The sequence below is a fragment of the Lepidothrix coronata genome, unplaced genomic scaffold (assembly GCF_001604755.1).
Source record: "Lepidothrix coronata isolate B3197 unplaced genomic scaffold, Lepidothrix_coronata-1.0 Scaffold8, whole genome shotgun sequence".
Lineage (NCBI taxonomy): Eukaryota > Metazoa > Chordata > Aves > Passeriformes > Pipridae > Lepidothrix > Lepidothrix coronata.
This window is the reverse complement of record NW_016690188.1, coordinates 5,613,174-5,627,886: the sequence shown is the minus strand read 5'-3', so window position 1 is coordinate 5,627,886 and position 14,713 is coordinate 5,613,174. Positions and strand designations below refer to the sequence as shown.

Genomic DNA, 14,713 nt, shown 5'->3' with positions numbered 1-14,713 from the left:
TGGCATGCCCCAACACAAGCAGGTCTGCAGGCTGCCCATGGCTGTTAGAGCAGTAGAAGCAAAGCAGTCACCAGGTGAGCAGAAAGGCACCGCAGTGCAGCAGAACACAGCCAGCAGGACAGCTTCCTGCTCACAAACCTGCCACTCACACCAACCTCCTGGTGGAGCTAATTGTCCTCTCCTTTGGTGCACTCCTAGAGAACAGCGAGGGGGGGTGGTGCAGGGCTGGCCGTTCCGCTAAGCGTGTGTGCGGTGCGCAGTGCGAACATCGAACACCTGGGTGACAGGTGTTTAAAGAAGACCCAAAGCATAATTCCCAGGTGCTGTGGTCAGTATTTGAGATATCCTCAGACATTTCAATAAATAAAACAATTTTTACATTACAATGCACCTTCCCAATTATTATTTTGCCCCAGAATGGATAAAGTACACAAGAGTTATGCCTGGCTGTGAATACATGCTCCCTTTGCCCTGACATGGCAGGAAGGAGGGAAACAGCCTCGACTCTTACAAAGAACACGAGAAGTCAGCACTGTAAATCTTGGCAGGTTGAGGGGGAACACACAAGTGCCTTCACGCCCATTCCGGGGCACTTGCTTCCAGAGGAGAAAAGGTATTTAAAACAAGATACAAGAGAATAACCGTCTAGTACAACGATAGCTGATTAGATTTGCTTTGTTCTACTCCATGCAATACAAACTAAGTCCTATCGCCAACTTCTCCAGCTGTGGTGCAGACCCCACATCAGGCTAAGAAGTTACACACGCATACACGCACTCACACACCAAAAACAGTGGGGGCAAATGGGCTTAACTGTTGAGAATGTGCTTTCTCTTAATAAAAAATATATTAAAAACAACTTCAAAAACCTACTGATGGAGAAGACACTGCTAAAGAAGGAAGTAGCTATGGGGTCTCAGCTGTGTGTTTCCAGACAATCCAGGCATTGCAGTTAGGCTGACTAAAGCCTGCACGAGCAGTCTGCAGTGGTTGGCTCCCTTCTGGCTTGCCAGGCAGTTTCTATGAGCTGTTCCCTTTGTTTTTGCTTGTTTGTTTTACAGTGACAGATGTGATTGTGATACGGAAAATAAAGGACTGACATGAAAAAGGAATGGGCCGTTCTGGAGAAATTCAGATTGGTACTTTCTCCTTTCCATTAGAAAAAAAAAAAAAACAAAAACCAACAAAAAAAAATAAAATAAAAAAGTTAGTAGTACTAATACAACCCTCCTGCTGCTGTCGTCTTTGCTCAGTGACATCGGGGCATGCTGGCGCACACACACACACACAGGCAGCTCTCAGACACTCAGACTCAGAAAAGCGAGTTTAAGTGAGTCTTCGGAGGAGACTGAGGACAGGTCCCAGGGCTAGAAGGTTTTTCGGTGGATGGCACGAGCCCCATCTTCTTCATATTCCTTTTTCGAAACCCACATTTTCTTAAAGGTGTCCAGAGAGGCCAGGATAGAGCCACTGGGGAGAGACAGGCATGCTATGGGTTAGAGGAAAACTTTGGGGGCACTCTCATCGTATCTCTGCAGAGATGGGCTGTTTCTATCATGACACTTGCCCATGTGAGAAAGGTGCTGAGGCTCACAGTTACCTGTGACAGAAATGCTCTCTGCACAGTCACTCCCTCTCCTTCTGTCTGCAAACGTGCTGGCACTACAGAGTCTGGCACTAGCTGCCCCCTCCCACATGACCTGCTGACTGCTGCTCCAGGAACACACTGAGAATCACCCAGCTGAGCAACAAAACCCTCCCGACACACAGCACCAGGAGGGACAACAGCATCGGAGGCAATGGGCTGCCTCTCCCCAGTCCCCTCCCACAGCAAGACGTTGCTGTGCAGTACATACCCAATCCATGTGGAATACAATCTCTCCTGAGGAGCCGATATCTGGGAGAAAGAGAGAATCAGTCAGTACCTTCCTGAGCTCCAGTCTGCTCTCCCTGACCTACTGTCCCTACTTCGCTCCAGCTAATGCCTGGCAAACACAGATATGATCTCTCCCAACAGAAAGACACCTGGGCAGTCCCCCCAAAACAGCCATTGTGGTCCAGGATCCTGGACAGGGGTCATGTTGTCAGAGAAGCCACCTACTCAGTGATGAAACCAAACTGGTTTTCATCACAACAGCAAATTGGTGGGCTGTCCCAGTCAAGTCATTTCTGGTTTGAAGCAAATGGCAGCTGCACTCTCAACAAGGTTCTTTCAAGGTCACAGAACAACACAGGTAGTAAGTGTTAAACACAAGAGATTGCTCCTACCCTTATTTTGACGTCCTTCGGAGCTAGTTTCTTCACTTCACTCAACAGCCTGTCACCAAAGCCTACACAAGACAAAATGTGTAATGTGAGCACCTCAGCAAAATCCCATGTTCCATCCACTAACACGTGGACACGTCCTGTGTAGCCTTGTTCAAATATCCCGCTCCAGATCTTACAGAGAGACTAAGTTTGGGGAGGCACATAACACAGCCAGTGAGAGAATGGGATTTTGTCTCACTGAGATGTCAAACACTGGCACAACGGGCTCTCCCCCAGCAGCAACTTGAGTCAAGCAAACCACGTTTTTAGCTAGGACCTCCTCCTTCCCTAGGCATTCGTCCTCTGTACAGCCCATTTTTACAGGGGGTTGAATGGGAAGACCGGGACCTATTTGGAGATGTCAACCTGTGGATAACAGACTGATGAGTTCTAGCAGAGGGTTATCTTTAGGTCAGTGAGTACCAGCTGAGCCTTGAGGGGATGGGTAGAAACCTTTCTGCACACACATAGCCGACACTTCTTGCGGGACCAGGACTGTTGGGACTCTTTCGCACACTACAGACCTAAAGGAACCTTAGGAGATGCAAGAGCCTTTCAGGTACCTAGCCTCAAATATCGTGAGCTACAGCAAAAGGAATGAACACAGCTATTCAGTCCTGACACAGGCAGAAACACTGAAGAAAACAATAAAAGCTCTTAAGTCCAGGAAGTGATGTGTGAGGGCAGAGGTGTCTAGCATACCCAGAAGACTGTGATGAGGACTCAGAAAAATCAGGCAGTAACTGCCCCAAGAGAGCAGAGTTCCCACAGTCCTCACCCCACAGGTCAAGTTGGGTGATCTGGGTTATCTTCCCAGTTCCACATGAGAAGAAAGCAAGAGATCATGTATGGCACAGCCCATAGAAAGAGAAGAGGCAGGAACCTTTGAAAAGCGTGGATCCTCCAGACAGCACAATGTTGGAGAACAGCGTTCGCCTCAGGTCCATGTCTGACTTTTGAATGGCAAAAACAAGCACTTCATGGAGTCCTTCACATTCCTCCCCTATCAGGTCTGGCCGGAATAGGAGCTCTGGGGCTCGGAAACGGGCAGGGCCGATCTGCAAGAGAAGTTAGCACAGAGGGAAGAGAGTAATGTGGCTGTTCACTGCCTACAATTGGGCCTGCCTTTCTTAGGTGAAACTTGAGAGTAATGAAGTTTCCTGGACATTCATGCTGCATCACTAGAACCCAAGTGAATGCCAATACTGCTCCTACAAAGGGCACCATTTCCATTCTGTAGGTGAAAGAGACAAAGAAGCTTGCTGAGCTCTATACAGTAGGTCACTAACAAAAAGGGAGCAAATCCAGCCCTGGTACTGGAGGTAAGACCTGTATTTCCTCTCCTTCAACTATTCTATAGTGGGCTCAGTCTTCTGAGGAATATTCCTAACTCACTAATCAAAGCAACTGTTCCTGCACAGAAAACAATTCTAGGCAGGGCAAAAGCCACAAATAAAACCACTGCTGAATTTAGTGAGCTGACAACCACCCACACTCCACAAATGATCTGCATAAAGTTTTGCTAGATCAGAGCCTGCACTCAAACAGCTCATGGTCATGCTGCATCCTTACCCAGGACTTCCAGAAGTTGTTAAGGTTTCTCATGTTTTCTTTCCCTAAAAATTCTACTGTCCAGTTCAACAGCCCGGGATGAGTTCTGGTCTTTTAAAGTTATCCCCTGCCACCTAACACCACATGAAATTTCCCATCACTAGGTAGAAGGCTGCTCTGGAAACCCTGTGCTTCACATGAGGAATTCTCCCAGGGTGGTCCTTACAAACCTCAATAGTGCTTCCATCTGGCAGGTAGTACTGAGCCTTCTCAGTCTCCAGAGTCTCATCCTTCTGCGGGTTTATTGACAGGTAGCAGGCACGCTGGAGAGGAAACAGTCAGAGAGAGGGAGATGATAACCCATATACCTCTGGTAAAATATTTTTCTCACTAATAATCAAAATCCATGTATCCCTTTGGGGAGACCAATTTTAACAGTATTTTGTGTTGAAGAACTGACATTTTGGGCTCACATCAGGTAAAATACCTTACAATATCCCAGTCGTGGTCCCTACCTGCCACAGATTTTGCAGACCCTTGCCCTGAAGGGTAAACAAACACTAGTGAAAGACATCAGACCCAGAGAAACTGCAGCACAGATAAATGCAAAATGGATTCTAAACCACCAGCCCATCTTCACCTTCATGTTAACAGCCCCTCAGTAGTGATTAATGTGACCTTGACTATAACTCACCCAGAATACAGGATGGCTGAGGTTGCAAGGGACATCTGCAGGTCATCCTGTCCAGTCACCTTGTTCAAGAAAGGTCCCCTACAGCTGGCTGTCTGGGACCATGTCCAGGTGGCTTTTTAACATCACAAAGGATGGAGACTCCACAACCCTCTGGACAACCTGTGCCAGCACTTGATTACCCTCACACTAAAAAAGTTTATGTTCAGACAGAACCTCCTGTGCTTCAGTTTGTGCATCTTGTCCTATTACTGGACATCACTGAAACGAGCCTGGCTCTGTTTTCTCTGCAGCCTCCCTTCAGACATTTATATACATTGATGAGACACTCCCCAACCATCCCTTCTCATGGTTCAACAGTCCAAGCTCTCTCAGCCTTTCTACATACAACAGATGTTCCAGTCCTTTAATCATCTTAGTGACCCTAGACTCCCCCAGGTGGGGGAGTCAGGTCAGAGTCAGGTGCAGAGTCAGGTGCAGAGCTCAGTAGGTTGGCACTTCCCGCCAGATTCCACAAGCCACAACTTCCCTTGAGAAGAAATACCCACTTGGATAAAGAGAAACAGGACAGGGCATCACCTCCTTGATGGTCTTGACAATCTCAAACTCAGAGGTGGTATGGAAGTCATAGCCTTCCTTCCGGAGATAGAGGCGCAGGAAGCGTGAGACATCGCGGCCAGCGATGTCAATCCGCATGATGGAGTGGGGCATGGCAAAGCCTTCGTAGATGGGAACCGCGTGAGTAACGCCATCCCCGGAGTCCAGCACCACTCCTGTGGTCCTCCCGGTCGCGTAGCTACACAGGGACAAAGGGTCAAGTCAGAACAAGCAACTCAAAGTGAGCCCAAGCACGCGGCACATCCACACTCAACTCAGGAAGAAGAGATTTCACACGAACAGAGGCTAAAAAAGCCATCAAAAACTGAGGTCTCATCACAGTTCAGCAAATTCCTGAAAACTCTTCATTACAGAAACTGAGTTTCAGTTCTTACATGAAAAGGGGACAAGTCAGACATCAGTGAGATCTTCTACAGGTTTTTTTTGGTTTGTGAAAGAATGAATTTCGCAGCAACGTTCCACAAACACAAATCAAAGACGAAAGACACTTACAGGCTAAGCACAGCTTGCATGGAGATGAACAGTGCTGGCACATTGAAGGTCTCAAAAAACACCTCAGCAGCACGCTCTCTGTTCTTGCGCGGGTTTAGGGGGGCTTCCGTCAGCAGCACAGGATGCTGGCAAAGAGAAGGAGTTGTGCTGCAATAACCAGGAGGCAGCTAGGGGGGTGTTCCTGAAAATTTCTGCTTATTTATTCACTTTTGGAACCACTGGTGCAAGAGGACAGGTAGAAAGGAATCATTTCAGCTACTGAGCTGTATTAGACTGTGAATAATCTCGATTAGGTTGGAAGACCAGCAGGGTTCTGGTCTAATTAAGAAGCGCTAGGAATCATACTCTGTGAGTAACTCTGCCCCATGACACACGAACAAGACTCTCAGTGGCAGAAGTCAGTCAGATTAGCCGAAATACACAGACCCTAAGAAAGGGTGAATGCACATGGTCTTAGTAGGAGCAGACAGAAATATTCCTACTCCACTTATACAACTTATACTCTCAGACATGTAATAATCTTTTGGTCAAATCCTTCCAGACCACAGGTGCGTGGTTTTCTCCTTCCTCACTTCAAATCATGTCACTGCTGAGTGGATATGCCTGATGTGCAGGCAGAACAGGAAAGGTTAGAAGCACTTGGCCTAGAGCACAATCATTAGAGAGTGTGAATAGAAAATGTGAAAGGTAGATTTTCAGTCAGGCCAGAACATCATATCAGGAGAGGAATTCTGCTTGGAACTTCTTGTGCAGCATCGCCTGAGAGGTGAAAGAACCTAATTTAACGACAGACACACATTTAGAGAGAAGGGCAGAGGAAAAGTCCCAGAGTTCCAAGGCTCCTGGTGTTACACACGCACTGAATGACACCTGTGCCGTTACGTAATGAGGTCTCTCACCTCCTCTGAGAACGTCTGAAGCTGGTCTTTAGAATACACATACTGCCAGATGCGCTCCATGTCGTTCCAGTCCTTCACTATGCCATGCTCCATCGGGTATCGGATCGCAAGGAGACCTCTGTGCTCCTGAGCAAACAGAAAGGACAAGAGAACATCAAGAAACTCAATCACATTTCTGAGCCCTGTGACTATGATTTAATGTCAGACTCAACTTGAGTTTGCATTCCACTACAAAATAACTTATCTCTATCATACAGGGAAAAACCTGAAAATTAATCACAAACATCTCTCCCAGAGAAGTATTCACAAGATCAGACAAGGCCTTTTTATACCAAGTAGAAAAGTCTGACATTTGCAGAGCACATTCCATCCTAACACTTTTCAAGCCAACACACAGACACCTATCAAATGGTGGTACTGGGGAATGCAGTTCAGAGGGCTCACAAGAAGTGTGAGACTGTATGACTATGTGCTGATAGAAACAGAACTGTGGAAAGCAAGCTTTGTGTCCACGCCAGGGAGATGAAGGCAATCAAGTAGGGTCCATTTCTAAAGTTCCCAGTCAAAAAGATGGGGATGTAATGATACAGACCTAGAAGTAGTCTAGAAAAAAAAAAAAAAGACAGATATAGAAGGTCTTGGGAACGAGGTCTGTGGTCAGCAGATTGGCACAAGAATTTCATGAAGCTTCCCACTTCACCTTGGACACACTTAGAAGTGACAATCTGTTCTGTTCTTCAGGTCTAACATTGATACCATGGAACCACAACCCCTCCTTACAGCATCATACAGAGATATATGGAGAAGTAGAGTGTACAGGTGTTCTTACCTCTGCCTTTGGACCAATGAAAATGTCCCCTTCTAAAGCACCAGCCATAACACGAACGTGCTTTGGTCTGCCCACACTGGAACAGAGACAAGAGTATAAATGTTTCTACGGAGGGCTCAGATGCACCAAAGCATTATGTACTCTGGGTTCCTCTTTGTCCTAACAACACTCTCTAAAGCAATGGGTGGGTCTGGGGGCACTACCAGGTGCAGGCAAACCCAGGTTTGCTCGAAGCTAATCTCAGAATCAGAGGTGAAGAGAAAAGATTGTAGAGAGTTTTGAATTGGTGGGACACAAGCCATCTGAGTCTGGCCACATTTTCGCTGATGACTCAGGATTTACCTGTTCCAATGGCTAGACTGAGCAATTGTCTGAGCTGACAGATCCACATGGAGCTGCCTGATCTCAGGCAGGCTTCTGAGATTAGACATTTCTGGTCCCATACCCCACCACCTCCTACAGATCACACTGCTTAGAAAACAAACTAAAAATTACTCATTAAAAATCTACTCCACTGAAAATAAAAGCCAGTGACTAATTAGAGTTCTTGATCCGGCAGTCTTCATCCTGGCAAAACTCTCAGAAAACTTCCAAGGAAGTTTGTCAGGAATCAAGATACTGGACCACCAAAGAAATATAGAGGTCTTCACACCTCTCATCCCAGCTTTGACTTTTTCCAGGTCCTCTTCCTTATGACTACAGTCTAAAGAATCCTACAGGTTTGGTTGTGTGTTGAACCTGACAAAGTGATGTCATCTTTTATGATGTGTGTCCCCCCTCTGAAAATCTAAAAGTACTTAATAGCAGAGATCTCCTCTCCCCGATGCTTCTTTGCAGCAGGCAAAAAAGAATAATCCATTTCCCCAATTACAAAACTGGACCATTCTTCCACTCTATGTATCAGAGAATTGGTACACAGTACTAAGAACTTACCAAGACCAGCAGAATACTTACTAGTTGGGAAAGCAGTATTTTGGTATTTGATCGCCTGCAAAACCTGCTTTAATCACACCCGAGCCCTGTGGGAGCAAGAGACAAATGCATGAGCTTATCATTCACTTCATCATCCTCATAAGTTTTAGAGGAGTAGCAAAGTACATCAGCACTGCCAGATCCCTCCTTTCTACTTGGAATAAAGCTCCCTAGGGACTGACTCTTTGGGCAGGGTTGGGGATGGGAAGTGGCAGCTTGGCCACTGGAGGGGCGTGACAGGCAGCAACACATCACACAATATCAGCACAACCAGCTGGGCCCTGGCACTGCTCCATGCGCACACCCAGACACTGCTCTGTACAGACCAGTATCCTTCTACCCAGTGCTACTGTGAGAAACGCAGGAGGCTGAATCTATGCTCCACAGTTTTCTATCAATCTCAGATACTCTCTGGGTGGAGGAGAGTACTCCAGAAAGCCAGGGAAGTGCAACTGAACCCTGCCAGCTTCAGGGGGTATTGGGAGGATGATGGCTACAGGCCTCTCAGAAGTAAATTTGGAAAGGATGGAGGGAAGGTGGATAAAGTCAGAGAAGGCAGCAGGAAAGGACTGTGGGAAACAGGTTGAGTGGAGACTAGGGAAAAGAAGATCAAGTGGTAGATAAACTAGCTAACACTAAGGAGGCAGGCCACAGAAATGTGGTTAGAAAAGACACTGGAAACCAACCAGCCTGGTGTCTAGAAAGGACAAAGGTGTTGGTCAGACTGCAAAAGAAAAGGCTGGAGGTAGGAAATGCAGCTGATGGATATGGCTTGTTCAAAAGGAATAAGGAAGAAGAGATGAGGTATGGCAGTCAGTAAGGCACAAATCCAAAGAGCCTTCTACAACATTCAAAGCAGCAAACACAGTGGGTAAAACCAGCCACAGCGAGGCCCTGGCAGGGAGTCAGTGCCAGGCATCTGGCCCTGCAGCTCCCGTCCCTGTCCGGAAGCACCCTGGAAACCCCATCATCAACTTGGATCTGTGCTGACGCCTTCCCCTCCTCCATTTCCTCTCCCTGCACAAGGGAATGACATCTTGAAACAATGAGCAGCTTGCAGGAGCACCCAAGTTTGGTAAGGAGCAGATTTTCATAGGATCTCCTCGGATAAGCCATTTCACTGTTAATCCCAGACTACCATGGCAGCAAGCTCTTCTGCAGAAAGAGAAGCAATTCTGCTTTACCCCATACTGGGAGCAAAGTGTGTGAGTTTGCACTGAAAGCTGTGACCTGTGAAGTGCTTGTTCACTCTCAAGGGTTCTGCAGCAGGACTGCTCTGTTTTTCAGGCCAAAAAGACATTTTGGCTGCCCCACAGCATTTTAAAATGAGTGGTAACACAGCTCCTCTGTAGCTTTCTGCTTCTCACCACCTCTGCGTGGGTCAGGAGGCTGAGGCCACATGAGTTGCTCAGGGCTCTGCAAGTCAAGCCCTGGCTACAGTGGTTCCGCCATCCCAGTGCCAGAGGTTACCAGCCAGAGCAGACTCAGCAGAAAGGAATGTGGGGTGTCCCCAGCCTCTCCTGTTCACAGTCCATCGCCTTCTCGCCAAGCTACTTCCATCAGCATTTTCAGCCGGGAAGCCGGGCTCTGCACGGAGCATGTGTGCTCTGTCACATGAGCCAGGGCGCTCCTGCCTTGAAACCGCCAGAGTCAGGTTTGCCAGGACACATCTGTAGGAGATGAGTGTCGGGAACACTCTGCAGACCAGACCTAGCTAGTTATAAAGCATATGGAAGGTAGATTGCTTGAAGTCTTGTCTCTTGATAAACACCTGCACCCAAACTGGCTCCAGGAGCACACTCAAGCCGGCATCTGGGCAGGACTGCTCCCTCTTGGCAAGAGGGACTCAGCTCCAGTTGCATCCCAAGGTCTGTACTAACTGATACCAGTGTCAAACTGGCCTGTAAAGTGTTAAAAAGAGTTCCCTTGAGACAGACTCTCTTCTGGCTACTCCCTTCAAAGTGAAGCAAGGAATAAAACAAAACCACTGCTTTCATTTTTCTTATCATAGCTTATAAACAACTCTCTACCTGGGAAAAAGTACCATATTTTGTCAAGTCTCAGAGCAAACAAGCTGAATGCAATAACTTAACCACATCAGAATATTGCACTTCTTGAATATTTTATTCAAGATAATGACTGATCTTGCTGCCAGCACAGTCTGCTGCTGGGAACTGGTTTCAGGAGAACAATGATGCTCCTATTTTAATTTAGAGATTAAAAGTTCCTTATGCTGGACCAAAAATTGCCCAGCATGTCCCGCTGAGATTCCCAGCAAGTTATGTATTTTAAGATTTACATACTGAAGTTCAAAGTTAACTGAATGTGCCGGTAGTTCAGAACTCCTACTTGGAGTCAAAAACAAGTGACTGCTTTGAATGTGGTACGATGGGGCTTCAACACAGTTGTGCTTCCAAGTGCCTGGGAATAAACCAAGCACAGCTGTTTGCTATCTCCGCACTACAGAGACCTGACAGCACTTTCTGACCTATTCAATTTTTCTTGAAAACGTTTTACTTCTTTGCAGATACGAGTGCACTGAGTAAATGTGTTTATTATAGACCAGTTTGAGATTTCTACACAATGTGAAGAAAACATTTAAATTTTGAAATAACCCTGATTCAGAAAGTTTAAAGACCTGTTTTTCCATTTTTGTTTCAAATAAGAAAAAACCCATGCATCTTCCCTTCTGCTACAAACTCTGATTTACTAGAACTTAAAAGAAAATTTACAAATTTATATGCTTCCACCAGTAACTATCCTGCCTGAGCTTTCATCTAATTTTTTATTATTTATTTTTTTACTTTAATATGAGCAAAAGAATAAAAGAAGAAAAACTAGATGTAAAATGTAAAGGTCAAGGAAGATAAATTCATGGAAAATTCTTGTGAGTACCATGAAGTAACCGAACATGCCTCATCCTCTGGCTCTGTAGCCAGTCAGTTTATGGATACATTCATCTTCATGCATGAATTTAAACAGAAATCACCAAGAGTCAATCTATTGCATAGCACTTTCTACGGAGAGTGCACATTTATATTGTCATAGAACTCTTTTATTAGATACAGATTTTGTAAGATCAAGAACAAACCAAAGACAAAACAGCCCTTACTGACAGCTCAGCTGCTTAAATGCCACCACTTAGACTATAAAGCCAAATTTTATCCTCTTTTTATGAAACAAGGGATAATTTCACAGAGGTCAAGGAATCTGCGCTTTCTAAGGCCACCTTTGAACTATCTACATGTGCATAAGGTTCAGCAGGGCTCCCAAATCACACAGAGAGAGCTTCTTGGACTGCAAGACAAATACAACTCTTAAGAATTAGACAATGAAGAGCATTAAGGTTGTGCTGAGGTACAGCTCCAACCTCTCACCGTACATTACAAAACTCTCCCTGCTGAAAACCACAGCACTGTTTGGTAAAGGGAAGGGGAAAAATCCTCCTTGTTGAGTTTTTAGCTACATCCTTTAATGGCCTTTTGGAACACACAGATACTAGAGCACAGCCGGGACTAGAGGGGGTCGAGCTCGTTCACCAGCTCACTATCTCATTTACCCCTTCCTACCCTCCCACACACACCTCTCTGAGGAAAAGCAGCAATGGAACAGCCGTGGGAACGGCAGTACCTGCTCTGTGCAGCTCCACTTCCCATCCTGCCCGAACTCCAAAGAGTACCAAAAATGCAGAGTCACCACGAGGCCCCTCTGCCCACGGCCTGCAAGTGTTCGAGGCAGATGTCACAACATTCTACTGCTTGTGCAGGGAGGGGAAGGGAGGGAGCTCGCTTATCAGGGAGGCAAGAGGAAGAATTGGCTTTTATAAGACCAGCTGATAAAATGAAAAAAGACACAGAGTCAGCTGCTGGCACATGAGCCCTTCTTCAGCTCTGATGCAGGGGTGGCAATCATTGCGCTAAGTAAGAGGACATGCTGAAATTAGATACAGGCTGTTACTGTGTGACCGTAGCTCCACAAACTCATCCTCACAGCACCAGAACGCCTAGAAATAACTTTAATGGTCAGCTCAACAACACAGCAGGATCGGTGCTGCTCCAGTCATTTCTAAGAAAAATCAACCTAACACACTCTTTAATATCCTCAATAAAGGAGACACATGTTTTCCTCAACATGGTCAATTATACTGCTTAATCTCATTTTCCATTAGATGCTTTCCTTCACTGTCTAACCTAAATCTCTCTGTTGTGATTCCAGGGAAAGAAACAACACCAAAACTGTATCAGAGAGCTCAATGCATAGAGAGGAAATTGGGATCAATAATAAAGAAGGGGTCAGAAGAATAACTGGCTTGATCTGAGAACACCTACAATCACTCACTTTATGGGGACATAAAGCAATAAATTGAGAAGTACCAGGCTAGCAGATCCACATGTCATACAGCAAAAAGATTCAGCAGAAATTAAGCTTTTGGAGAAAGAACGGAGCACAATACTGACCCTTCAAACCAACAAAATCTGAATCCCTGGCAGTAGAGGTCAGAAGGGAGGAGCATGGATTTGTGACTCACTACACTGGAGGAGGTTCCCTCCAAGATACGCCCTCCCACCCTTTCCTGGATGGTCCTTCCTCCTGGGAGGCCAGCTTGGATGAGGCACATCAGAACCGGACCCAGAAGTACCAGGCATGGAATCACTGTCATTCATCTCCAGCCGAGCTGTTGCCCACACAGGTGCATGTCTGCTTTGTGCTAATGAGCAGTATCATCAGCTTGGAGCAGCCATCTGCAACACCACACCACGCTGTCAAACTACAGCTGATGCAATCTGTGCTGGGAGCAAATCCTTCAGGAGCACAGAAATCTAGGCCTTGGGAGCGGCACTCCCTTGCTGTGACCGCCGTGCTGGATGCACTGGAGGAAGTGCAGTACTGGGGGTGTATTCCCCTCCGCTGGGGCTGTGATGGGGACCTGGATGCAGGGCTCCACGCCCCGCACGGGCCGCGGGAGGAGCGGGGACCCCCAGAGCGCGTGGGGGTCCACCCAAGGCCTGACAGGAGCCCGCTGGACCCCCGGTCATATCCCGCCGCAGAGCACGCCGGGAGTGCGGCCACAGCCTGGCCCAGCACCCCCATTGTCCCCCCGGCACAAAGAGCGGCGGGGCGGGGCCGGGGCAGCCCCGCGTGACTGACAGCCCTCACTGCCAATGAGCGCAGGTGCTGCCGCGGCGGTCCCGCCCCGCTCCAGCAGGTACCAGAGGGTCGCCCCGCTGACTGACAGCCGCCGCAGCCAATGGGGGCGCGCCGCCCCTCCCCGCCAGTGGTAGCCCGGCGGTGGCGGGGGCTGCGCCCCCCAACGCGGGGCAGAGGCCCCGCCGCGGGTGAGTGGCAGCCGCCCCAGCCAATCGCGGCGCGCCGAGGCGCGGCGGCCCCGCCCCCCGAGGACGCCGTGCGGCGCTCTGCGAGGGCCAGAGGCGGCGGCCGGGCCGGCTGGGGGGGGGTGGCGGCGGCGGGCGGGGCGCGGCCAGCCCCGATGACAAAGGGATTGCGGGCCCTCCCCGCTCCCCCCGGTCCCGGGACGCGCGGGCGGCTGCACTCACGTTGTCTATCACGACGGGCTGGTTTGCTATCACGTCGTAAGACTCCATGGCGAGGACCCGCCGCAGCCGCCCGTCAGGGAGCAACAGCCCAGCCCTCGGCGACGCATGCGCGGAGCGGGGGCGCGGCGCCGCCTGGGTGATGTATTCCCGCTGCCGCGGTGCCTGCCGGGAGTTGTAGTCCGGTGCAAAGCGACACTCGGTGAGGCGACGTTCCTGTCGCGGAGCATGCCGGGAGTTGTGGTCCGGCGCCGGGAGAGGGGCGCGCCGGGAGGCGGAGTTCGGAAAAAGGAAGTGCTCTGGATACATCCACGGCCGGGAAACCGGTGGATGTTGCGGTCCAAGGGGGAACTGGGCACTTCCACCAAAAACGCTACATCACAATTGGCGGGTTTCCACCTAATAGATTTTTGCACGCTAATTTTTTCTAATAAGAAGGGAGAAAAAGGTGATCCCATCAACTTCTGGAGAGGGTATCTATGACTAAGGAAAGTGTTTTATTGTCCCATCATTTCATGGGATTATCTCTACAAACTGCTGGTCCTAACACATCTGTTGCCTCCGAGAAATGCCAGTTTCTCTGCATTTTTGAGGCACGGCAACCACAAAAGAAGTGCTGGCATAAAGGATGCACATCACAGATATTTTGGTGTTGAGCGATGTGTTTCCTGTTGTTTTTCATTGGCTACATGTTCTAAAAGCACTTGAAATGATCGATGACTGAAACATGGGGTCTTGAAATTAATTAAAATGAACTTCCATGTCAGTGAGTGCACCTGAAGGCTGATTCAGAACTCACCTG

General features: G+C 48.1%; 1 protein-coding gene across 1 annotated transcript; it reads right to left on the bottom strand.

Moving 5' to 3' along the window:
• Window positions 1-319: 319 nt before the first annotated feature.
• Window positions 320-14,052, bottom strand: ACTR1A (ARP1 actin-related protein 1 homolog A, centractin alpha). The gene is made up of 11 exons (XM_017803718.1): window positions 13,915-14,052; window positions 8,342-8,406; window positions 7,388-7,463; window positions 6,559-6,684; window positions 5,660-5,784; window positions 5,129-5,345; window positions 4,089-4,181; window positions 3,191-3,365; window positions 2,269-2,330; window positions 1,857-1,897; window positions 320-1,470 (listed from the first exon to the last, which is right to left on the bottom strand). The coding sequence occupies exons 1-11, from the start codon at window positions 13,960-13,962 to the stop codon at window positions 1,368-1,370; spliced, it is 1,131 nt and encodes a 376-aa protein (XP_017659207.1). The 5' UTR covers window positions 13,963-14,052; the 3' UTR covers window positions 320-1,367.
• Between the last annotated feature and the right edge of the window lie 661 nt (window positions 14,053-14,713).

Coding starts and splice junctions, on each gene's coding strand:
- ACTR1A (XM_017803718.1), bottom strand. CDS start 13,962: ATGGAGTCTTACGACGTGATAGCAAACCAGCCCGTCGTGATAGACAAC. Junction 6,685..7,387: donor TCATTGGTCCAAAGGCAGAG/GTAAGAACACCT, acceptor CTGTTTGCTCAG/GAGCACAGAGGTCTCCTTGC. Junction 2,331..3,190: donor AGGATCCACGCTTTTCAAAG/GTTCCTGCCTCT, acceptor TGTCTTGTGTAG/GCTTTGGTGACAGGCTGTTG.